Raw genomic sequence first — 26252 nt, forward strand, 5'->3', positions numbered from 1 at the left:
AGCTACTTAGTTATGTTTATGCCTCTGTTCTACACAGTTTTTTTCTGTGTCTGTTATTCCATATAGTGTGCCATGTCAATAAATTAGAATATCATAGAAAGTTTAATTATATCAGTAATCCAATTAAAAAGTGGAAATAACACATTATATATTTCCATTACAGACAGAATAAAACATTTCATGTCTTCGTTTATTTCATTTCTTCTAATTATAATGATTATGGCTTACATTTAATGAAGACCATAAATTCAGTGTCTCAATTTTTTTTTTTATATTACAAAAACATTTTTTTAAGTATGTTTAATATGGAAATGTTGGCCTCTGAAAAGTATGTCCATCTATATGACTCAGTAATTGGTTGGGGCTATTTGACCTGAACTACTGGAAATGGACTCTTCCATGATATTCTAATTTATTGAGATGCAGCTGTAGGTTAGCATTTTAGCGCCCTGGGGTCTCAAAACTCAATGAAGATTTTGAATGGGTTTGTGGTTAGATGCCTTAAATAAGGTCTGTGGTTAACACAAGCTGAAAACATGTTTGTGTTTTGTTGTACGACATAAAATATGTTAGTAAATACCTCAGCTTGATCATTTTTACGTTTTTACGTGTTCTTTAAAAGTGGTTGTCGGGGGCATTAAACATCATCACTCCGAACACATGGAGGCCAACTCTCTCACTAGTCGCCTCACAGCTACTAGTCGTGTTTTTCTGTGCTCTTGCAAAACTCTTGTAGATTGTAAATTATGTTAATAAACAATTTATTAGGCTACAGGTTTGCTAGCTTGTCAAAACCCTTGGTAGGGGTGTAGCCCATGCTCAGCTTATAGTTATAGAAAACCACGGGAAATGTCTAGATATCTTAAATTAAACTCTTATGAACTATTTTTGTTGTTATCATTATATTTGTCCAAACAAATGTACCTTTAGTTGTACCAGGCATTAAAATGAACAATAAATTGAAGAAAACAATGGTCTAAATTTTTTTCCATGACTGTATATAATGCATAAGGTCTTTTAAAAATCTTCCACAAAAGTGAAAAAAATTTAATGTGCCAAAAGATTACAATTACTTCAGAGATTATGTAGTTTTTAAATTTTAAGTTTTCTTCTCATAAGTAGACAGAGTTATCTGGAAATGAGACATCAACCAACAAATATATTTGGTTTCCTCCGTGGACTTTCCAGCTCTTGATAATAATTCTTCCTCCTTTACTTGCATCATAATTACGACAGCCCGTCAAGGTCACTCCAATAAATCCAGAGCAAGCTGACTGAAATGCACTTCCTTTTGACTGCCTTTTTCTAGATTTCTCTCACATTCCCGGCACGTTCATTTTGAAATATCGCTTAAAAGTGATTGTGGGAGTAAAGTCAGAAGGCTAACAGCTGCTGGGCTCTGGGAGAGGTTTAGGATATAGATGATGAATGCTGAGGACGGGGACTGCATTCTCAGAATCAATGATATATGGGCGAAAAGCAAACATTTCCCTGGTTTCCATGGCACTGTTTGCTCATCCTGATTGAAGATTGAAAAAGAAGAGGCAGAAACAGGAGAAAGCACCAGACCAGCAGTTGGCGATGATGCCATCAGAGATGATCTCAATGAGAACCCTGCGGTCCCCCAGTCTGGAGCAGATGGCTGAAGCACATGATCTGTTGAACGCCATTCCTGGTGTGGGTTGAGAAAGCAGTGATGTTACTGTTTTGAAATAACTGGTGCTTACATAAAAGGTTGCCACCAGTTGGATGATGAAGTTTGGTATTTTAGTGTCTAACTCATTCCTCCCAAGCAATCGCTGACTAATTGCTCCAACAGTCATAATTAAAGTGAAAGCCACCGAGTGAGCTGCACTCCAAGTTGGAGATTATATGAGGTTATGATTTATTGGGAACCATTCCTAGAGAGGAATACGTATTGCCGTTAAGAAAAAAAGAAAAACAGCTCTTGAATGAAACTTCACATTGAAGTGTCAAATCAAATTAACATGCCTTACATGAAAAGAATGATTCGTCAGTGAGTCAGCCATCGTGAGGTAAGGCAAAGTTATTAGTGGCACATTTGTTTGAAGCGAAGACCAGGAGGAGGAGGAGGAGGAGGGGGAGGAGGAACACGGGAATCAAAGAGGTTGTTTTTCTGTTTTCTTTCACGCCTTTGCCAATAAAAAAAGGCTCAAAAGGGGGTTGCTGAAAATCATTCCTAGTTTTAAGATATCATTCTCAGGCAAACTAGTGCTGTATACGGTCTTAATTTTTTTTTCCCTATGTTGCATTTATTATGATCTTCATTGTAATGTGAAATAAAAGCTGATCATCTCTCAAGTCATCATAAAATTAAATAATCTTATCAAATCATTTTTGTCTGGATTTGTGCTTAAATTAAGCTCTTAGAACTATTTTTGTTGTTATCATTACATTTGTCCAAACAAATCTACCTTTAGTTGTACCAGGCAATAAAATGAACAATACATTTAAGAAAACAATGGTCTAATATTTTTTCCATGAATGTATATAATGCATAAGGTCTTTTAAAAATCTACCACAAAAGTGAAAAAAAAATGTGCCAAAAGATTACAATTACTTAAGAGATTATAGTTTTTACGTTTTAAGTAGACAGAGTTATTTGGAAATTAACCAACAAATATATTTTATTTTATTCCAGTCTCTATATTGTAATCCATTGTGTATTGGCTTGTATGTCTTTGCTTCAAAGCTTTCACCAAACACTTTAAACGAGCTTCTTATGCGTCATGGTGGACGGAGACAGCGTCTGAAAGTTATGTCTCCAATGTCACGGCTGTGGCTTGATACATTTCGCTTATAGTTTAACATCTTCCTCCTTGGGCCTTTCTGTGGAAGTGTTATAGACTGCCAACTGTTTGGACTTCGGTCAACAGGGAGCCCGAGCTACATGAATAATGCATGGTGTCTGCTCTCAGGCATACAGCCCTGTCTGTCCTGCCACATGCAGCGCCAGGGACGGAGACTGAGTTACGGAGATCATAGAGAACAGCGGCGGATAAGACAGAGACACGGAAAGGAGAGAGGGGCGGGCGACACGGAACATAAAACCAAGCGCAGACATGTACAATATGCATGACAGGACAAAAAAACAAAACAAGAATGCCTGTTTTAAAGGGTCAGTTCACTCAAATTTGAAAAACAAAAATTCTCATGTAGCACTGCAACTACAGATTTATGTCATTGTGGATCCATTTTTCAGTTTTCTTTTTTTAAAATAATGTTCATTTTATAAAAATAGACTCACATTAGCCAGAGCCTGAGATGATGTCTTAAAATGTATTGGTTTATTTTTAGTTTTATATCTTTTTTTACGGAGTAAGAAGCCAAAACCCAAATATATATTCGGTTTCATTCAAGTATTTGCTCTTTTTTCCCCCTTTCCTCTGCATTATATCATTGCATCTTGAATTTCTTTGACTTTCAAACTATTGGTAAGACAAAACTACACAAAAGGAGTTGTGTTCAGATTGTGTATTCAGACAAAACGCGAAACAAATTTGTTGCTCGGTGCAATCACATACATAAGTATTGCTCTGGCGGAGCAATAGCAAACCAAGATGCAACCTCTGGGTCTCAAAAATGAAGCCAATGCAGACGTACTTCAAACCTGCATTCTTGATAATGGCCAGCAGGGGGCAACTCCACTGGTTCCAAAAAGAAGTTTGATGTTTGCATGTATGAAAGTCAATGAGAAACTGACTTCTCACTAAGTTTATTATTAGTTTTTTATTCTTCTTCAATACAGCAAGATGTTCGATACGTAAATTATGTTCCCATCTCAAGTAAAATAGACGATAAAGCAGGGTTTGCTTTAGGGCAGTGCCACCTTGTAATTGACAGATCTCTTTTATGTGGTTTAATTTATAAAAATGTTTAATCATATTTTCATGCTGCTAAATGTAGTAAAAAAAATACAATATTTACCTTTAAAATGTAGTGATACGTTAGTGGTACATTTCCATAGACACCTGTGTCTATGGAAATATGTATTTTCGGTTCCTGGCAGCTTTATACTTTGTTAATTAAAATAAAATGAAAAATCTGACTGATAGCCAAGTTTGTGTGGAGAAAAAGGAGCCATGCATGTGATGTAAGGACAGACTGAAAGATGCTGAACACAGACAGAAATGAATGCAAAGGAAGTTGACAAATTTGAACCAAAATCTCCTGGACTTCAGAGGTTTAAAGTATCAGCAGTTAAATAAATCCCATCTTCATGAGGGGTATTATCAATTTGTTCACTCCATTTAGAGACAACTGAGTGTAAAAGTGAAACTATCTGCATGGCTATACACCACTAGGGATAAGAGGATGAATGTCGTTCTGTAATTTGGGTTAACTGACCCGTGAAAACAGAAAAACGAACCGGGGAATAAAATTAGACAGAGATGCAGAAAACGGACCAAAAGCGTCATAAATAATGCGGATAAAATTGAAAGCGAGTGGGCACCCGACAGAGAAGAGGACAAGATGAGTGCAGTAGCAGGGTGAGATAGGTAGAGAGGAGCATGTGAAAATACCACAGGGAGCGCCGGGCAGATTGGCCATCTGGACCTCTGAGCTGACAGCTTGACATGTTCCAAGTGCAGCGAACGTGGAGCAAATTCACTAAGCAGGGCCCCCTCTTGAGATATGCAACACATTACACAAGAAGCGTAATTAGAGGGCTGGTGTGGCCCGCAGTGAGCGTCACCGTGAACAGACCGGTCGAACAGAGATCAATGTTCTGCTCTCTAAATTAATGAGGCTAATGTCGGTGTGACAGGCTTGTCACCGGAGATCTGCGAGGACAGACTTCAACAGGCGTGAACGGACACATGGAACCAATGCAAGCTTATTAAATTACAGCGGCGGCTAACACCAGTGGTGGCAAGTAACTAAGTACATTTACTCAAGTACTGTACTTAAGTATCATTTTGAGGTACTTGTACTTTACTTGAGTATTTCCATTTTATGTAACTTTAGCCCATAAGAACCCAGACCCAGTTATCCTATAAGTGGATCACATTTCTGATGTTTAAAAATTTTTTTTAAAAAATACTACCCCTAAATGTCAAAGATCTGAGATGTGACATATACGATACATTGAGCGTTTATGGAATTTATGTTTGTGATATTTCTAAAATAGAAAAAAACACATTTTCTGCTTACAGAGACACAAATTTGCCTTTTTCTTTCGCATCTCCATAACATATATCAAATATTGTGAGTTTAATTTGTTCAGGAAATATGGTCAGAACAAGTTAAATGCAATACAGGACAAACAGATTCGAATTGTTAAATGGGTTTAAATTTAGCCTAGTAACAAAAAATAAGCTTTTGAAAATTAGCTACTTTTTTTACATTTCTGTTTCCAGTCACAGAAACATTTTGGAGAAGTCACTTCTTGTCACAGTCACATGACCACCACACCAGGGTGTTGAGTATACGTCTCTTTGGGATTTAATGAGTTAATGTGAAGCATAAAGCTGAATATGGGAGATTATAGAAGATTTAAAGTGTTTGTTACACGGGTGTCACCATGGGTTCTTATGGGTTAGACTTCTACTTCACTACATTTTGAGGTAAATATTGTACTTTTTACTCCACTACATTAAACTGACAGCTTTAGTTACTTTTCATTTTGAGATTAAACATGAACAACATGATACATTTAAAGTGATGAGACATTTTTTTAATTAAACCTCATAACTGTATATTGAGTAGTTTAAATTAGCCACACCTTGAGATGTTTTAAACACTGCTTGAATAAATGCATCAATAATAATAATCCAATCATATATTTGGAATATATATAACAGTCTGAGTGTGGTCATTCTGCATAATGAGTACTTTCACTTTTGATACTTTAAGTACATTTTGATGCTGATACTTTTGTACTTTTACTGAAGTAAGTTTTGAATTCAGGACTTTTACTCATAGTGGAGTAATTCTTCAGTGAGGTATTAGTACTTTTACTTAAGTAAGGGATCTGAATACTTCTTCCACCACTGGCTAACACACAATAAGAAAATGCTTCACTTGAACACAAAAAATGATTAATGAATGTTTTAATTGGACCAATTCATATTGCTCACCAATAAAGTCATTATTTTCATTAAAAAACATACTGTTGAAAGTGAACAGAGAATACAGCTTCTTACTAAATATCAACAAATTCAACGGGGAGGGAAAGCAGAAATTTACAATAGAAAATTATCATTTTCCAGGTGTAGAAAGATTATGTCTGAAGGTTGAAACAAACAATTCACAACTCAATGCGTCTCAAATATAATTCAGAACTCATAACGGGATGAAACACAAGCACACGCGGATTCGCGCACATCTACAGACTCTCTGAGGGAGGAAATGGGCGGATTGAAGGAAAGTGAAGCATGTAGAACAGAAGTCATAAGCAGTGCTCAAAGTTCAGACAAGATCTTCCTAATGAAGACTGTCAATGCAAGATTGTTTGTTCACAAAGACGTACACATTACACACATAAAATAAAAGCCAATTTGGGTAACGGAGCACTGCTGGACGAGAGGGAAAGTTGAGGCTTCTTTTGATTTTTGATTTCTTTTTTAAGAGAGCAAATCCTGGATCTGTTACAACCCATGGTTGGGAGAGCCAAAAATGCTCCATTTGGCTCTTTGGTATTTGGTGTTGAAAATGGCAGAAACACATATTCATAAAGTACAACATTAACAACATTATAATTTCCAGAAAATTACATTTCACCCTTGATAGGAGCTTTTTTTTTCTTTTTTCCCCCCTTTCGCTTCTGATTGCTCTTACTGTCCTTCGAATCAAACTTAGACAGTCGAGGTTTGATTGCAATTAGAAACAACTTAGAAAAAAATGTTTTAAAAAATCAAACAAAGAAAAAACTTCACCACAGGTCGTTGGCTGGGGGATAGTTTGCTTTTTTCTTCAAACAATCTTCCAGCTGCTGACTCCGTTTCCACCCGGCGGAGCGGATTGCTCTTCACCGACGGGTGCACATGAACTCCTTTGATCACGTGTCTGATCCAGTGAGGCACATATACACCATCTGATCCTTTGATTAGTCTTTCTTTTAAAAAAAGATAAAACAATGAAAAGTAGTGAATAACATGATGCTTCATATGGAATCAAAATATGAGAAACCCACTTTAAATTATACACAGCTGTGTTAGCAGAGCCACTTGTTCAGTGCATTTTCATTTTCATTGCTCAGTTTACACTTTTTTAAAGCCTTCTGGAATTTGTACAGTCTTTAAAACAATGCCACGTTGTCCTCATGGAGACAATAAGCTATTATAGTCTATACAATAAGCTCCCATGTTGGTTAGAACCATCCATTAGCGCTCATGAGTCTTCTTCCAAGGCTATCCACCACAGGACTGCGCCTCCACAACCATCTGTGTCAGTATTTGTGTAGCGATGAATGGAATGCAGCAAAGCCGATGACCAAAGACCACAGGCCAAAAGAAAAAGACATTATAAAATCTTAAGAAAGAAAAAGACAGTATTATCTCCTCCTGGTCAGTGGTTGCCCTTGTTAGCATGGAGGACCATTTTAAATGTATCCTTGAAGGTGAATTAATGGGGATCCTGATGGGTTCTCTGCATATGTCTCTTTCCTGTATCCCTGTTTCAGTGCTGCACCATCCAAAGAGTTCCTTTTAGGGGTTAATGGATGGTAGGCACATCTCCCAGCCAGGCACCAGGTAGGGGGCGTGGGCACGTATACTCATTCTGCAAGGAAAGACAAAAAAAAAAAAAGACAATAAAGTTAAAACCATTTAACAGCTGGTCTGTGCCAGTTACAGAGGTGGTGGTTACAATGTAAAGTTAATTACAGTGTCCAATGATTTGATAACAGTACAATGGGGCTGTGACAGTGCCAGCAAAGCAAATTAGGGTAAGCAATTAAGCAGATGATGAAATCCTGTGTACTTAGATAGCTTAGAAGGCTGAGGTGGGGGAGACGTCCCTAATGTCTTATGGAGATTAAATGAAAACTCAACACAGAGAAGTCTCCCAAGTATTCGTGTTGGAAATTTCAATTTAGACTGAAATGATTAATTTTAACAGCTGTTCAATTCAACCTGCTCACCTAAACATTTTGTCACTGTATGTCAGGTTGTTTGGAACAATAGATATTTCAATTTCCCTCGAGACGAGAACTGATCAGCATCTGAACAATGCATGGAACAACCCAGTAGGAAGAATAAAATGTTGGTATTGTTTGTTTCTGCAAACCACAGAAACTCATTTCTTAACTGCTCGTCACATACCGATGATATGTCAGGACCCCTAACACATGACTGATGTTATGAAAACTAATTGGTTATGATCAGTGGTGGAAAAGGTATTCAGATTCCTAGAAAAAGTACTAATACCACATTGTAAAATGACTCCACTACAAGCAAAAGTCCTGCATTCAAAACTTACTGAAGTAAAAGTACAAAAGTATAAGCATCAAAGTGTACTTAGAGTTTCAAAAGTAAAAGTACTCATTATGCAGAATGGACCCACTCAGGTTGTCAAATATATTATTAGATTATTATTATAGATGCAATTCTGTAAGCAGTGGTTTATTTTCTCAAGCCAGGGCTCATTTTAACCACTAAATAAACTGTTTATGTGGTTTAATTTAATAAAATGTCTCATCACTTTAAATGTATCATGTTATTTTTGTTCAATCTCGACCTGAAATGTAACCAAAGCTGTCAGCTAAATGTAGTGGAGTAAAAAGTATAATATTTGCCTCAAAATGTTGGAATTGTTTGTTTCTGCAAACCACAGAAACTCATTTTTAAACTGCTCATTACATACAGATGCTATGTCAGGACCCCTAACACATGACTGATGTTATGAAATCAAACTAATTGGTTATGATCAGTGGTGGAAAAGGTATTCAGATCCCTTACTTGAGTAAAAGTACTAATACCACACTGTGAAATTACTCCACTACAAGTAAAAGTCCTGCATTCAAAACTTGCTGAAGTAAAAGTACAAAAGTATCAGCATCAAAATGTACTTAAAGTATCAAAAGTAAAAGTACTCAAATATATTATTAGATTATTATTATAGATACCATTATGTAAGCAGTGGTTTATTTTCTCAAGACAGCGCTCAGTTTTACCACTAAATAAACTGTTAAAAATTTTGTCACAACATAAAACAGACATCAAGGAGTTCATTTTTAGTTATAACTCAATTTCGACCAAAAGTGTAGTTACTGCAGTTAGGCTTTGTAGGACAGTAATATATTAAGAATTTCTTATATATTGTCTAAATAGATATTTTAGATATTTAGCATTTAAGTAAATTCAATCTAGTATGATATTTTTGGATGAGTTAGAAGGGCATTTTCCTTAATCACGCATTACTGATATATTGTTCCAAATACTGTAAACGGATCATGGGAGCAACCCTTATATTTACTCAGCTATATGTAAATATAAAGTGATAAACAAAACATTTCATAATACAAAGATCGAGTGCCTGAATATGCACTTACATTTTCAGTTAATTCCCAATGCAATGTATAGTTTCATCCCTTCACTCAGAATAAAATCCATTTTCTTGAAATGAACAGGCTGGTTTCTATGACATAGCCTATTTGTATCACTAGAAGTAGTAAATTAGAAATCATGACAAGTGAATAATTCGGGACCTTTAAATGTCAACGCTCTCCCACAGGTCAACTCAAGCTTGTTGAGATGTTGTTGCAAATTTGTGCGAGATTTTGACATTTTACTCTCATTTAAAAGGCACCAGCTTTGAATTGATCCTCACACTGAGAAAGGCAGAGGCTTGCACACACACAGCCCGCAATATCCAAGTCTGCCTCTGAGCATTTTGTGCACTGAATCCCTCCACTTTAACAACTTAACCTTTTAAAAAAAAGCCTATTTGCGACTTGGCTGTAGGTAAATCCACACTGCCTTAATAACACAAATGCTGCAAGTTTTGCCAGGCTAAGCAATTTCTAAAGCTTTCAGAATCTGCTCGAAATTATCCCGGCTCAACTTTTTGCTGCTCAAGCTGAGATTGTTGTCAGTGTGAAGCAGATCTCTGTAACACAGGGCTCAGACGAGTATGCCCAGAGCACGACTTTTATTTAAACGTTATCAAACAGGCTGATAAGTCGTCACTCAACTCTTTATCTACCTCTCAGGTGGATGTGAGTGAAGACAGCTGCACAAATTGACATACCTTAGACAATTTCAGCAGAGCGCAAAAACAGAAACAAGTCGCAGCAGAAGCTCAGGCTGTGCTGTGAACACATGCGCATGACTGTGAAGCAAACAACACAGACACAGAAGCTGAGGCATACACAGCCCTCTGAGCAGCCACACACACACACACACACACACACACACACACACACACACACACACACAGCACACTATCAGGTGGAGGAAAAAAAGATGCAACACATTATGAAATTAGCGGCTCATCTACCCCTTTAAATGTTGTCATTACACCGTTTTTAATATTGCACTTATTGCACCGCTGCAGCTGGAAGTGGAGCATGCGCTGGCATTGACAGCCCTGTTTTTCTCTTATTAATATGGAAATAAGATACAGGAAATCCCAGTCCAGTCGGCAGAAAAATATGTTGGCATTTTTGCAAAGCACGTGTTGATATAAAACATGTTAGGCGATATTTAGCATTTGCATGAGCTGCACTGGGCTTTCAATATACAGCAAATCTCCAAAGATGGAATATTGGCTGAAAAATTACACTGAAATTGATAAGAAGAAGATTTTGTGGGTTCATATGAGTGCTTGCACACGGGGAGATTTCAGCAGATTTCTGCCTGTGGAAATCATGTTTGACAAATGAAATCCTTTGTTCCAACTATCTAGCCTGCTGCTGCAAATAAGGGAATGTTTGATTTCTAAAATCCAAATATTCTACGACAAACAAGCAGCAAATAACTCAACAACTCAATAAAGGGTAATATGCACTGTAAAAAATGTTTGTAGAAATTACAGTAAAACACTGTCAAATTGCATCAGAAATAGGTCGTAAAATTAAACATTGTATTTCACCGTAGTAGGTACTTTTAATTACCGTAAATCAAAGAATAGCATAAAACTGTAGAAAACACACAGTTTTGCTGTAAAAAATATAAAATTTTCATGTAAAATTAATGGAGAAATACCATGATGACAAAATTATCCTAAAAGTAATGGGATTATTCAGTATAAATTACAGTTTTTGCTGATATTTACATTCAAATTTACAGTAGAAACCTCACTCTATTTTTTACAGTGAAGTTCTGGCAACCACAGCTGGCAGTATTTTACCGTCAATTTTTTTTTTTTTTTTACAGGTTGGCTTGTGATCACCCAGTTGCTTGGATGCAATGAAGATGCTCATGTAGCTGAAGATTCAAGACAATGTAGAAACTATGTTGTAGCTATCCCTGTTCCAACATATAAGGAAGTGTATATCAATAACATGATGATCTTCATTGTATCCCAGCTGCTGGATGAGCTTAAGCTTGTTTGACCTATTCACCTTAATTTAGTGGACCTTGTTGTTCTTTATACTCTGTAAAATCACTTCTTCATTGGCTTTCCTCATAACTACTCAGGCGGCAACCTCCAGGTCTGAGCAGGGAGGCAAACCAGGAAGTGCCTTAAGCTGAATTCTACTGAAAATTCCAGCAGGGGGCGCTAAGTGTGGCTGCAAAAACATTTATGTCCATTAATTTAAATGCAAAATGAGAAAACTTCTCACTTCATTTATTACCTCAGAAATGTCTTTTAGGACAACACTATGGTCTCAATCACTAGTAAAAAATCTTCTTCAAGACAATCTGATGTTAATAGTTCAAATAATGGCCCCATTTAGAAGAAAATAGAAGATAAAGAATCGTATGATTTGGGGCGTGGCTACCTTTGACTGACAGGTCATTAAGAAGGCGAGCCGTCATCAGGAGAGAAGCAGAACAATGCGTATCCACAGCAACGTGTCAATAAAGTTATATATAACGTTATATAGATATAAAAAAGGACGTTTAGCGGTTTGGTCTCATAACTTTGACCCTTCACTGTATTTTCACTTAATGACTTAATCACTTGAATGATTTATTTGAACGTTTTGTTCATTAAAAATGTCTTGTTCAGTGTTTGGTTGGACTAACAGACACTCCAAGGAGTCGCTGTTTTTAGAGTCACCAATGAACCTAAACCTGCATGTCTTTAGACTGTGGGAGGAAGCTGTAAGCTCAGAAAAAAGTAAGCTGAAAAAATAAAAAAGCCCCACTTTCACCTTCTCTCTGCGAGGCGACAGTGCGTCACCATACTGCTCATTTTCTGACATGGATCCAGTTAGCCCACATTCTACCTGCTGTTAAGTGTTTTTTGCTTGTTTGTTTGTCTTTGGTTCATCGGCTCATAAACATTTTTATGTGGCACTTTTTAAAGTCTGAATCAATCCAGCGTGGGGTTGAATGGAATGACGAGCCAGCAATTTGGAAGTAATTGCAGTTGCCTCTCTTACATCTGAATTCAAGAGATGTTCCTCACACACCTTGTTGAATGACTGCAGGAGTGTGTTGCTTATAAGATAGTGGTCACAGGGTGAACTGTGTGTGGCTCATTATGCTTAAGTCGATGCTAAAAGCCCACAATTTGCACAACAAGAGTAAAACGTTAAGCGATCATTTGACTTTATTGTCTGGTTTTCCTGTAGTTATGTTCCTGTCATAATGGATCATGTATTTAGTTCAGCTCGGCTCAAATGTTTGCTTCATGGACACAGCTGAGCGGTTATTTGTGAAAACTCATTATGCTCCTTCAACATGATTTTCTTCAAGTGCTTCGCTAATGAGGAGTGTTGTAATTCACTCTGCTGCTCACACCTCTTCAAACACTTGCACCGCAAACAGCCAATAGTCGTTTTAAACGCTTTTAGCCAGAAGTTGAAGACGATTCTTTTTACATCACTTTGCATGAAAGGACAGGATGGCTGTGGATATTTTTGTCCCCAGACTCCACCAATCCTCATCACTTCAAGAGTGGCCGCTCGCTTCCTTCATAGCGACAAAGAATAAGTGCGGCTGTGCAGTCATGAGGAGGTTTTGTCATCTGTCACCAGGGACATGTGCTTCACTGCTGCACTCTCGCACAAGTGCAAGTTTCCAGTGGTAGAAAGAGAACTAAAATTCTTTGCTGCCACTCTCACCCAACTAGCACTAGAGGCCTTTCATTAAAGAACAGCATCCTTAATTTATCTGAAGGAGCAACTGTCTTTCAGACCCTGGCCCCTGGCAGAGTATGAAAAGGCTGTTTCTACTTTCATGGAGACAGCACAAAAGTAGCTGGATTCTTCATCTCTTAAAGCAAGGCCGAGGTAGCTTCCTCGGTTCAAGCCAAAGTGGGAGTCGTGACAAGCTGGCGAGGGCCCAGGATAAACTTGGCAAACATTATGGTCAGGGGTCCTTTCTTCCCACCAAGTCAGCATGGCAGCACACGATAGAAGCTTAGCTGGTGGCTATTTACACTGTTCAAGATCTCAGAGAGGAAGAGCCACAAGGAATCTCCTCTCGTCACATTTAAGGCACACACTACAGGCCGAAAGTTTGGAGGCAAGATCAAATTTGTAAAAAAACAACCATAGTTTCATTGCTATACTTTGCAACAAATAAAGAGTCACTTATTAGAACACATTTTGACTATAATTACCAGATCTTTGGGTTTTTATTGACTTTGTGTATCCTTCTTTCCTTAATGTATAAATCTGAACTCTTGTTTCTTTACTCAGCTGCTTCAATTTTAGCCATTTCTGTGGTAGTTTGTCAGAGATATGAACACAGATGAGATTTATTGGGATTTTTGTATCCAAACTCTCAAAAGCCAAACAGCTAAAGTGAATAATGCAAACTGTGATTTGTTTTTTACTTTTGCACTGAAGTTGTGACTTAATGACTTAATGTTAATTCCAAATCTTCTCAACCCTAAAACTAAGTCCTTCTTTTCTTTTGTTAACATTAATTCAGCAATGGTCTGCTAACATCAATGTATAGCTAAAGGTCAATTGAGGAAAATGGTTCAATTCAATAAAGGTAAAGTCTGATCATGCAGTAAATACATCCAAAAATCCAAAGAATCCATACTGGTTTTTAAAAAAGGAAAATTTAAGTTGCTTCTAAATTTTTGGCCTGTAGTGTATGTAGCGCCAGCGCTAACTTAGTCTGATTTTAGAAGTTGGTTTGTCTGCTTCAAGGACAAACACCCACTGTCCTGTGTGGATCTCGGGGCCACCCCATAACAAGCTACCCTGCGGAGTGGTGTGTTTGCACACACAATATGACAAAAAAGGCTTTTCTATTCATTTGTTCCCCCAACATGAGCTTCTAGTTGTTGGGAAAACAAGATATGAGAAGCTGGCGGGGATCCTGATGATTTCAGACTTCCCCTTGACAGGCAAAGATTACTTGGCTGATGTAACCACCATGCTGGTCAGTCCCCTAACACACTGTCACTATGGATGAACAGCATGCACAGGGTTCAACTTGGGCTGCCTGCAAGTCTAGAACTGTCCACTATAGTGGTTTGCATCAGTGTCGGTTCCAGACCATTTCAAGTGGGTGTGGAGGCAGGGGACAGGCTGCAATTTTAATGGTAAAGTTTTTATAAGTTTTACAGATTGGGCAAGTTTTTAAAAAATTGTCTCATTACAATGAAACGGCTATTATACCAATTAAACTGGGCTCACTGAATCCACAAGAGCAATGAAACGGAAAAATTGTTGAATCTCTTCAACTTTCTGCAACGTTAAGTGGTGGAAGAAGTATTCAGATCATTTACTTAAGTTAAAGTACTAATACCACACTGTGAAGTCCTGCATTCAAAACTTACTAAAGTAAAAGTACAAAAGTATCAGCATCAAATTGTACTTAAAGTATCAAAAGTAAAAGTACTTGTTATGCAGAATGGACCCACTCAGATTGTTAAATATATTCCAAAATATCTTTGAATTCCTATTTTTGATGTTTTTATGTAAGCAGTGTTTACTTTTCTCAAGGTATGGCTAATTTTAACTACTTAATATACTGTGTACTGAGTATTAAATAAATAAATAAAAAGTCTAATCACTTTAAATGTATCATATATTTTATGTTAAATCTCGACCTGTAAAGTAACTAAAGCTGTCAGCTAAATGTAGTGGAGTAAGTACAGTATTATTTTTATTATTATTTTCTAACATTTTCTTAAAGGTAGGGCTGATTTTACCTACTTAATATACTGTTGTGTGGTTTAATTAAAGAAAATTTGCATAAACACTTTAAATGTATCATGTTTTTTATGTTAAATCTCGACCTGTAAAGTAACTAAAGCTGTCAGCTAAATGTAGTGGAGTAGAAGTTAAAAGTTACATTAAATGGAAATACTCAAGTAAAGTACAAGTACTTCAGAATTGTACTTAAGTACAGTACTTGAGTCAATATAATTACTTTCCACCACTGGCAACATTTGATTGGACATTAGAAAAAAATGCATTTTCTGTTAAATTGGAACATATAGGTCTCTGGACTGTAAATATTGTTTACCGTAAATTTTAGAGATAATTTTCAACTTCTAGCTGGAAACCACTTTTTGGGCGTTTTTAGAAATGTAAAATCTGGGGGAGAATCTGCTTCTTAGGAAAAAACAGAAAAAGAAGAATATCTGTGCAAACAGCATGGATATCAGCATGGACAAGAGTCACTGTTTGACTGAGTCATGTTGGGCTGTCGCTGCGTGGACAACAAAACAACAATAATAATCATAACTGAAAGTTGCAAAATTATAATTTGCTATGTGAGCCGTGGAGGCATTCCAAAGGGAAACTAACAACTTCTAAGACTTAAGTTGTGCTCTTTTCAAGAACACAGGTTACATGTCCAGAGCCGTCGCTACTTTGGTCCACCCCCTCTAGCGCCTTTATGGGTTTTTAATTAGGATTCTAATTAGCAGGCTACAAACATGATGTAATTAGTTTGCTCACAGTCTGGACAGTCGGAAGAAACAGACACATAGCAGCCACTCTCAAAGGGATCACAAGCCGCTGACTCCACTCACGGCTCCAATTACCCAGTTCTATCTCCCCACCCCGCTGCCTTTATGTTCCTCTGATGTTTCATGTTCCCTTCTTTCCCTAAAGACCATAAAAAGCGAGGCAGACAATAGGAAATAATGTTGAATGTTTCAATTCTCTGTGAAAAGTTAACGAGACTGTTGGAATATTGTTTGCACTGCAAGTTTTCTCTGGAAAACATGTCCAGCATGTAGAGCATGAACACAGCTGCTCATTTGCCTTCTTCTATGTGTGTTTGTGTAGTATTTGCTTTTCTGTTCCATTCTGTCGAATGAGATCATGGCAGACATGGATCAGCTCAACATGCCTTACAGACAAAGAAAAGGAAATAATGCACCAAAAGCAAGCATAATGGTGCTTCAAGAAAAAGATCAAAGGAAGCCAATAAGGAAGCCAATAAGGACGATAATAAGGACGATATTAAGGACACTCTTGAGGACGCTCTTCCTGCAGTGATGTCTGTATAAGCTCTTGATCTCGGAAATACAGATACTCAGTTTTTCTTCAGCTCTCTCTCTTTCTCTCTCTAGACACATACTCAGTCCTCTGATTAACCAAAACCAAGTGATTTTTCTGTCTTGATAAGTTGCAGCAATGATTCATTTTTGTTTGATTTGTCAGTAGCGGGTCAAAGAACATAACAGAAGATAGAAGGCTAGTGTGAAGAAAAACTTCTGTAACTGTTCATAGAAGTTGGTTCGGAGTAATTGGGATTCTTTCTTTGATAACAAGACAGCTTAAAATGGAAATATGAAGTAAATGAATGGGCTTCCTGCTAATGGCTTGACAAATTTCTAATTGTGTTCTGAACCGGGTCAGAGCAGTCATTAACACTTTAATGATGCAAAACATGTATCAATGGGAAATTCTGTTTTATTTTCTTCTTTCATTTAAATCTCAATTGTTTTTCCCACAAACAGCTGTGATTATCTGTTATGATGTGTATGTGGGGGAGGGAGGGGTGGGTTTTGTCATTTTTATTGTTTGTTTTATTCTTTTTTTTTTTTTGTAAAGCACTTTGTGTTGCATTTTAATGTATGAAAAGCGCTATATAAATAAAGTTTGATTTGATTTGATTTGATTTGATGTCTACTACAAACTAAAATGTGTAAAATAGAATACTTGTTATATAGTGCACAAAATATTAATAATGTTTTTATATACATCGTTGTCTATTTTTTAAATGCAATTTTACATTTTTAAATCTAAATTTTAATGTTTTTTAACTGGGTTACAGGTAGGTAAGTGATATGACACTTATTTCTACATGTATTGATGATGTTATATTTATGCTCAAAAATCATAATGATTTATTTGACCTTTGTCCCCAAAAATGTGGTTACTGCACTGTTACTGTTTTGCATTGCTGTAAAAACTTCTAATAGTAAAGCATAAACAGAGTGCAGTAACTACAATGTTGTTGTCTTCCTTCAGCTTTTATATTTAGTTTTCCGTGAATAAACATTCTCAAATTGATTTTGTTATAAATGTATTTAAAAGTGTTTAACAACTCTTTTTTAAAGATTTAAATGCATACAGATATGTACCAATATTAATAGTGTTAAGGGCATAAATGTATAAATCCTGACAGCTTTGTGCCATATTTTATGACTTTAGGTGCATTTTGAATCTGATATCTGTAGGAACCCAATAAAGGAAAACATGAAACAAGGTCCCACTGGCAGGAAAGTGCATTTATTCAACAGTCTGTTGTCCTGGAAACAAACACCTATTGTTCCAAAGGTCCAATGCCTATAATTAAACAACTACAGCACTTCCTGCAGGATAGTGGGCTGTCGGAAAAATAGGCTTTCAGTCCAATGGGACAGTTTTTGGGGTTTGGGTTTCAGGATAATGGGCCATTCACTGCCAAAACCAACTGTCAAAAATAAGAAATAAATAACTTGGATTAAGCAAATACATGCTTGAAATAAGTAAAATTATCTGCCAGTAGGTAAATTAAGCAGTAAGTAAATTTTTCTTTGTAAGAATTATTTAAATAAGTTAAAAAAATATATATCTAGGCACTGGAAAAACCAATGATAGCTTGAAATAAATCCAAATATACTTGTTTTGAGCAATTGTGGCTTGAATAGCCCGACTGTAGTAACATTGAAATAAGCCAGCAATACTTGAAACGAGCACGTTTTGGTAGAAAATGCTTTTGAAATAGCATTCAAACTACATGCAACTAAAACTCTCAATTGGAGCAAATATTTTAGGAAACAGCTCACCATATTCCACAGCTGAATAGCTTGAAAAGCATGAAAAAGCTCTCAATGTCAATCCTAAAAAGAAGTCTTTCAACAATAAGGTTATTAAATAAGCACATAATAATAATAATAATAATAATAATACTAATAATTAAATAAGCACATAAAGCTATGGTCTGTAGCTAAATTATACTCAGAACAATATAATTAAGATACTATTGCTAGATATAAGAAGAAAATACTTGGTAAGCTTCATGTTTTTTTGCAATGTTGAAGCAATGGGACTGAAGCTGTTCTTGTTCTTGTTCTTGTCAAAGCCCCCAGCCTGTATGATACAAAACATTTAACCTTGCAGCAGGTCTACTGCAGCCTTGAATATTTAATTTTTCTATTAGTTTTGTTAGTGTTATTGTGTGATTTTGGTGAATCACAAATAACAAAAAAAAACTAACTGATGGAGGCAGCAGTGGACCAGCAACTCCTGTGTTCTGTGACCTAAAATTACTCTTTTTCTTTCTATTTTAGGTGGGCCTTTTGTAGGTGACTTAAATATGTTTAACTGCTTTAAAGATTTTTTAAACTTTTTTAAACTGGTCAGCCAAATGTGTTATAGGTAGGTAAGTGATATGACACTTATTTCTACATGAATTGATGATGTACTTTTTATGCTAAAATATCATGGCGATTTATTTGACCTTTGACCCCAAAACTGTCGTTACTGCACTCTGGTTTTGCATCAGTAATGCAAAACCAGAGTGCACCAATGTTGTTGTCTTCTTTCAGCTTTCATATTTTGTTTTCAGTGAAAAAACATTTTCCAATTGATTTTGTGTATTTAAAAGTGTTTAACAACTCTATTTAAAGACTTGTGTATTTTAAACTTAATACTATAAAGTAATGTTATATTTTAGTCTTAATATAATTTTATCTCACTTTTTTACTTAATCATTATCTCGATACTAAATTCCCTATCAAATAAACTTAATAATAATTATATAATAATTTATATTATTCTTGTCTCCACTAATAAACACAATGAAGAAATACAAGTATATCATAGTCAAAGCTGACCATCTGCTGTGGTTTTATGTCTAAATTAGCATATAGATCTCCAAAGCAGACTGTAGTAAGTGCAATTACTGCGGTCTACTTCGGTTTCAAGTTTAATTTTGTAGCTACTGCAATTTTTTATATCATTATTTCTCTGAATTAAAGAAAAAATGAAATCAAACATTTTGTCAGAAGTCAAACCAGACATCACGGAGATCATTTCGACCAAAAATGTAGTTACTGCAGTAAGGCTTTGTATGGCAGTGTAGTTCTACACATTGAATAAGGATAACTACCTCATACGACCCCACTTGAAAAAATCGTACCTATACCTTTAACATGTTATTATGTGTGTGTGTGTGTGTGTGTGTGTGTGTGTGTGTGTGTGTGTGTGTGTGTGTGTGTGTGTGGAATAACTACAGTATCTGAGAGAAAAGTGAGAAGCTTATCTGAGCTTAAGTGTGCTCATCCTCTACACCATCTCTGTCTCAAGCAACATCAACTAGATTTCATTAGAAGTGAGGATATATTGACCCATACGTAAGTGGGCCAGTGAGAGTAAGCTGCTCTAAAATAGTATCATTTAAAGTTAAACAGAGAGCAGTTTGCATTAAGTAAGAGATGTACACTGTGGTCTAAAGGTAGAGCTCAAAGATCTCCCCGAGGAAATCAGATCCAGCGAGTTGTGGCAGGGAAGTAAACTGAGCAGGTCCCTGATGAAATGTCTCAGTGTGTGCGCATATTTATGTAAGTGCATGCACATGCATGTTTATCTGTGCCTGCGTGTTATGATTTATGATGATTGTGATTTATGCAGGTGATGGATGACACCATTAGGAGCAGCAGGTCCGCCCCCACCCCCGCGTCCACCACTCCCCAAGTCTTTCGCTGTATATATCATGTGGTGCACAATAAATTAAAACATATACATAAATAAATATAGCAAGAAATATACCCTTGTTAGGGTCCATGTATCATCTGATGCATCATACCCATGGAGGTACGTTCCGCGGGTGGCTGTATCTTTTGATCTAACTCTTTTGTTATAAATAACATGAAAATAATAGTTCCTGTGCATTAGAATTCCCGCTGCCTGCGTTGCTAGGCAACATGTTGCCTAGCTTAACATAAAAGGGCTCATATCAGCTTGACAAGTCTATGACTGTGCTGGGATTTTTCGGTTTTTGAAAGTCTTGAACAACTTTGAAATGTGTTTCATCACACAAAGCTTCAGTGCTTATCTGCTCTGAAATCATGAGCACACGACAGGAATACAGAGTAGTGTTGCATCATGGACAACAGGATATTAGGACGATCTCTCCGGCTGAGATATACATCACCAAACTTTCCCTCTTGCTTAAACTCTCTGCCATCATCACACACACACACAAGAGCACACACACACACTCTCTGTCTCTTACTTTCTGTCTCACACTCGAACTTGTGAACTCTCCCTGTCTCCTCATTATGGAGATATGTTAGCCTCAGCACTTTTGGACACATTTTTTCTTTGCTTCTCCCCTATAGCTGTCCTTCAAACCTGCAGGACTCCTATGCAAATAAGTTACTTGGTTGAGATCAGCAACGACAGTGCTTGTCAGTTACATTTTCCATTAAAAAAAGTTGTAATCCAGATACCTGCTCAACTTCTTCTTTCTGATTGGCTGATATGTAGTCAGGAACAGATACAACTCCACTGTCACATTTGCTGATGGAACTGTAATGGTAGAGGACTGCACTTGTATAGCACTTTTCTGGGGTTTGTGACCACACAAAGTGATTTTACCCATAAGAACCCCCATTTACCCTTAAAGGAAAATTATGGGGGATATACCACAGACCAAGTGCACCACATAGAACACATTTCTGATGTTTTAAAAAAAATATTACCCCTAAATGTCAAAGATCTGAGATGTGACATAAACGTGAGATTGGACATTTATGGTATTTATGTTTATGATATTTTAAAATTTGAAAAAAATAGACACATTTTCTGCTTACAGAGACACAAATTTGCCTTTTTCTTTACATGTCCACAACATATATCAAAATTGTGACATTAATAGTGCTGTTTAACAACAAATTATTTTTCAGTTTTGTTTTTAAGTAACAAAATAAGAATAAATCAATAAAAAAAACAACAATTTGCCTTTTTGTTTGCATCTCCATAACATATATCAAAATTGTGGCTTTAATTTGTTCAGGAAATATGGTCAGAACAAGTTAAATGCAACACAGGACACTCTATTAATGGATTAGAATTGTTAAATGGGTTTAAACTTAGCCTCGGAACAAATAATAAGCTTTTTGAAATTAGCTACTTTTTCACATTTCTGTTTCACACATACACACACATACATATTTTGGAGAAGTCACTTCTTGTCACAGTCACATGACCACCACACCAGGGTGTGGTGGTCATGTGACATGTGTCGCTTAGGGATTTAATGAGTTAAGGTGAAGCATAAAGCTGAATATGGGAGATTCTAGAAGATTTAAAGTGTTTGTTACACGGATATCACCATGTGTTCTTATGGGTTTACACTACAGACGCTCATTCACACAGTCATTCACTAGTAGCCGAGGCTGCCCTACATGGTGCCACTTTTGTACCATCAGGAATTTATTCATACACAGATGAACGAAGCATCTGGAGCAATTTGAGGTTCAACATTTTGCCCAAGGATATTTCGACATGCAGGCTTCCGATCAGTGGACGCCCGCTCTACCACAGGCCACAGCTGCCACAACTGTAGTGAGCAGCTGGATGGTCAGTGATGGGTGATAAGAAGCTTACCTAAAAGAAGGACCTGTGGGGGACTATGCCGCAAAGCCAATAACATCTTGTTAAGGAGCTAGTTTTGCTTCGTTAAACTCGGTAGGGATCGGTACCTGGGAGTTTAGAATCCAATCTCAGAATCCATCAGCTATCGGTCTGATGAAGATGTAAATTCAGGGGCCAAGGGCCAATATTTCTGGTGTGTTAATGTTGCCAGCAAATATCTGGATAACAGATATGTGGGCTAAGAGTTTGTCTTCGGCAGTAATTGTTTATGGTCTGATAAGCAACCTGAGATGCAACAATGGAGTTGGCCAGATGACCATATGACCAAATTGTTCCCCTTAAATGAAGATTTGATGATAGCCAATGTGTTTCAAGACTGCATATACAGGATTAGGACACCTGTACCAGGAGTACAGGTGCATCTCAATAAATTAGAATATGATGGGAAAGTCCATTTCCAGTAGTTCAAGTTAAATAGCCCCAACCAAGTATTGAGTCATATAGATGGACATACTTTTTAGAGGCCAACATTTCCATATCAAACATATTTATTAAAATTGGTCTATTGTAATATAACATTTTTCTTTGACACACTGACTTATCATTATAATTAGAAGAAATTAAATAAATTAAGACATGAAATATTTCATTCTGCGTGTAATGGATCTATATAATGTGTTATTTCCACTTTTTGGATTGACTTACGGATATAAATAAATATTTCTATTATATTCTAATTTATTGAGATGCACCTCTACACATCAGAAAACTTCCTATACAAAATCTTGTCCCAATTAATTAATATGCAGATATCTGTTTCAAGCGATTCCTAAGAATCTGACATGGTCCACACATACTGACATCTTGGTGTGAAAGACGAGGCGGTGCAGTTTAGGAAACAAATGAGTTCTATAGACCTTCCCCTTTATTTTGTGAAAAGCACTCTAACAGGGGGCCTCACCCCTTAGGACTCTGTGCTCTACGGAGAGAGGGGGACTAGCTGATCTACTCTCCCTACTCTGCAGGACTCATACACCACAAGGTGCAGAACCAGCACAGAAGGATTATGAAGGAGCCTCACCACCCCAGTGACAGAGTATTCCAGCTTCTCCCCTCAGGCAAATGCCTTTGTGGCCAACAGACAGACAGGCACTGGATAAAATCAGGACAATGTCCTCTGTATATCCTTGGCCTTGTGTAGCACATTGTCCTCACGGAATGCATTGAATTGCTTCAGATGGTTGCATATTTGCACACCATGATGTATAAACCTTTGGTGTTCAGCTTAAATAAATGTGTGGGGTTTTTTTTCTGAACATCCTTACACACTTATAGTATGGTTTCAGCCTTGTCAACTTGAATGCAAAGAATGCTATGGTAAGAAATTATTTATACACTAATACAAAACATAAATGAAAAAACACAAAGCCTGTTAACCTTTACATGCCTTTGAAAAACATCCTCTTTAATCAGCTTTGCTCTCAAATTTGCAACAAACTGCACAATACTTGGTTTGAGTTTCATCCACATAACTGAAATGCTCACCTTTTTCAGTTCACAGTTTTGCTGTCTTAATTTGTGTACATCTGTACTTACAGTTGCTATTTTGAATGCATGAAGTGCTGTAAAAAAACAAAGTTTACAAATTGTGACACAGTATTTGTGTGTTGATTGTTACTAAGCATGCCCAACTCTCAACGAAGATGGATGGATGGATCCATGCAACTTGTGCCCACCAGCTCTGCACAGAACTTGGGTGTCATGACTGATGACGAACTGATCTTCAAGGTTCATGTGTCCTCAATTGCCAGATCTTGTGGATTCTCCCTGTACAACATCAGGAAGATCAGACCCTACCTGACCGAGCGATCCACACAACTCCTGCTTCAGGCCCTTGTTTTAGCTCGTTTAGACTACTGCAACTCTCTACTGGCGGGTCTTCCTGCTGCACCACCAAGCCTCTGCAGATGAGCCAGAACGTAGCGGTGCGTCTGGTCTTCAACCAGCCCAGGGGAGCACATGACACTCCGCTCCTCATCTCTCTGCTCTGGCTCCTGGTCACAGCAGCATTAAATTCAAAGCCTTGTCTCTTGCCTACAAAATAGCAACGGGCACAGCTCCTTCTTATCTGACCTCCTTTGTTCAACTCCACAAACCATCCCGTCCACTACGCTATTCCAGTGAAAGACATCTGGCTACTCCGCTGAAGGCCTCTACGTCTCAAACTAGACTCTTCTCGTCTGTAGTGGAGCCAACTTCCAAACTCCATCCAATCTGCTGAGTCCTTATCAATCTTTAAACTCCCCAAAAACACTGTTGTACCATGTCCCATTATAAAACCTCTGGAAGGCATACAATGACACCAAATACCTCTTTTGAAAGCTGCAGATCCGACGGAGCGACCACTTTTTACAGTAAATTGATACAATCTGGGGCTATTAAAATATATATTTTTAGAGAACACCTTCACTCTTGATCTACACTGATGACATATGACAAGTATCTCACTGACGGCTCAGCAACCTAAAAGCACTGACTGTCCTAATAGACTCAAACTGAACCACGGCACTTACTCTTGCTACGTTTCTTCACTTCATCGTTGCTTGTGTTGCATTAACTCTCATTTGTACGTCACTTTGGATAAAAGCGTCTTCTAAATGACATTGTAGAAGAAAAAAATGTGATTAACTATTTTTCACCCATTTGCCTGATTGGTATATTTCATTCGAGCAAACCTCATTGTTGCAACCAGAAATTTGCAGTTTCGTCATAAAAAGTTCTACAAAAATGCTCCGTCATTTGACAAATTTCCATCTTCTCTTGGCATATCATATTGGCCATCCCTACTGTGCGCTGTGCTGCTATAAGACTGTGACTACTGTATGTTCAAATCCAAATCCCTGTCTTTTCCCACATGTCTTCTGTGGCCCAGTTGGAAGCTGAGCGACAGGGGTTCTGCTTTCTGTCATGTCGGCTCCCTGCAGATCCTCTCATCTCAGCTCAGGACATTCCTCTCAGTTCTTCTCTGGAACTAACACTCAGTTTCTGCAACTGGCTTTCTGTGTGTGTTTGACAGAAAATAGTTGGTGCATGCTTAAGGCCGCTGTATTTGAAAATAAGGGGTTGTATCTGAGTAACAGGTAAATGGGCATCAATAAACTGTGATTACACCTAGCTGCAAAGGTGCCACCAAACTGAAGTCAATGTTTCTAATTTTCTATTATTGACTTTTATTTTTTTTTACACGGGAAGTTAAACTGATTTAGTACTTGATGGACTGTAATGACTGAACCCAATAATTACCTCATCGAGGAAAGAGAATGTCACTCTAAACTAGACTTCATGTGTAATATTTCTGTGCTCACGCAGTTCAATTAATCAATATTTAATAAGCATGAATAACTCATTACCAATAACACACGGTTGGTTCATGACTTCATGAAGTATAGCACGAAAATGTGTCGCAGCAAGTCTTCTCAGTTTCTGTTAGGGAATGATTTTATAGCCGATGATGTAAGACAATGTCACTTGTTTTGAGGTTTGCCTTTTTCGTTCTGACTCTGATAAGTAAACATCTTTTATGGATTCAATTCTGTCCTTGTTGATTTAATGAAGCTCAGTTCAGGCCTGTCTCCATGCAATACAATACATTTGGATATGATTAAATATGATAGAAACGTTGTAAACACTTTTATTATTCCATTATTTCTTCTGGACAGTATTTTGGCCACTGGTTGCAGGAGGGCATTTTTTGGCATCGGTACGACAGAAAGATTTAAATTAAAATGGACTAAATGTAATGATCATGATAAAAACCTCTTTAGGTGATTAATTATATTTTGTCTGGACAGATATTGCTACAAAGTCATTGTATTAGAAGTAAAATGGAAATCAGTCAAATGAAGCCATTCAAACAGGCCATTGTTTATTCATAATGCAACTGTGCTGTAGTTAAATACTATATATGAAGTGTCTTCAGTAATTGATTTAAGCATTCAAAGCTGTTAGTGAGTGGAAATATTGAATAGTGATAGCTGGCACTGCTGCAGCTGGCTGCCGATAAAATAAACCAGATGGAAAAAAAGGGCAGTTGAAAGGACCACAATTGAAA

The 26252-nt window shown here is 37.1% G+C and overlaps 1 protein-coding gene across 2 annotated transcripts in view; it reads right to left on the bottom strand.

Annotated features, from left to right (window-relative positions):
- Positions 1 to 6059: 6059 nt before the first annotated feature.
- Positions 6060 to 26252, bottom strand: part of lrrtm4l1 (leucine rich repeat transmembrane neuronal 4 like 1) — a 77188-nt gene continuing 56995 nt past the window's right edge. For both annotated transcript variants that reach the window (XR_009396221.1, XM_059358091.1), the window contains exon 3: positions 6060 to 7743. Coding sequence is in view for 1 of the 2 variants with exons in the window: in XM_059358091.1 (XP_059214074.1) it covers positions 7678 to 7743 (66 nt within the window). In the remaining variant the exon portion in view is untranslated. The remainder of the gene's footprint in view (positions 7744 to 26252) is intronic.

This window comes from Centropristis striata, chromosome 19 (assembly GCF_030273125.1).
Source record: "Centropristis striata isolate RG_2023a ecotype Rhode Island chromosome 19, C.striata_1.0, whole genome shotgun sequence".
Classification (NCBI taxonomy): domain Eukaryota; kingdom Metazoa; phylum Chordata; class Actinopteri; order Perciformes; family Serranidae; genus Centropristis; species Centropristis striata.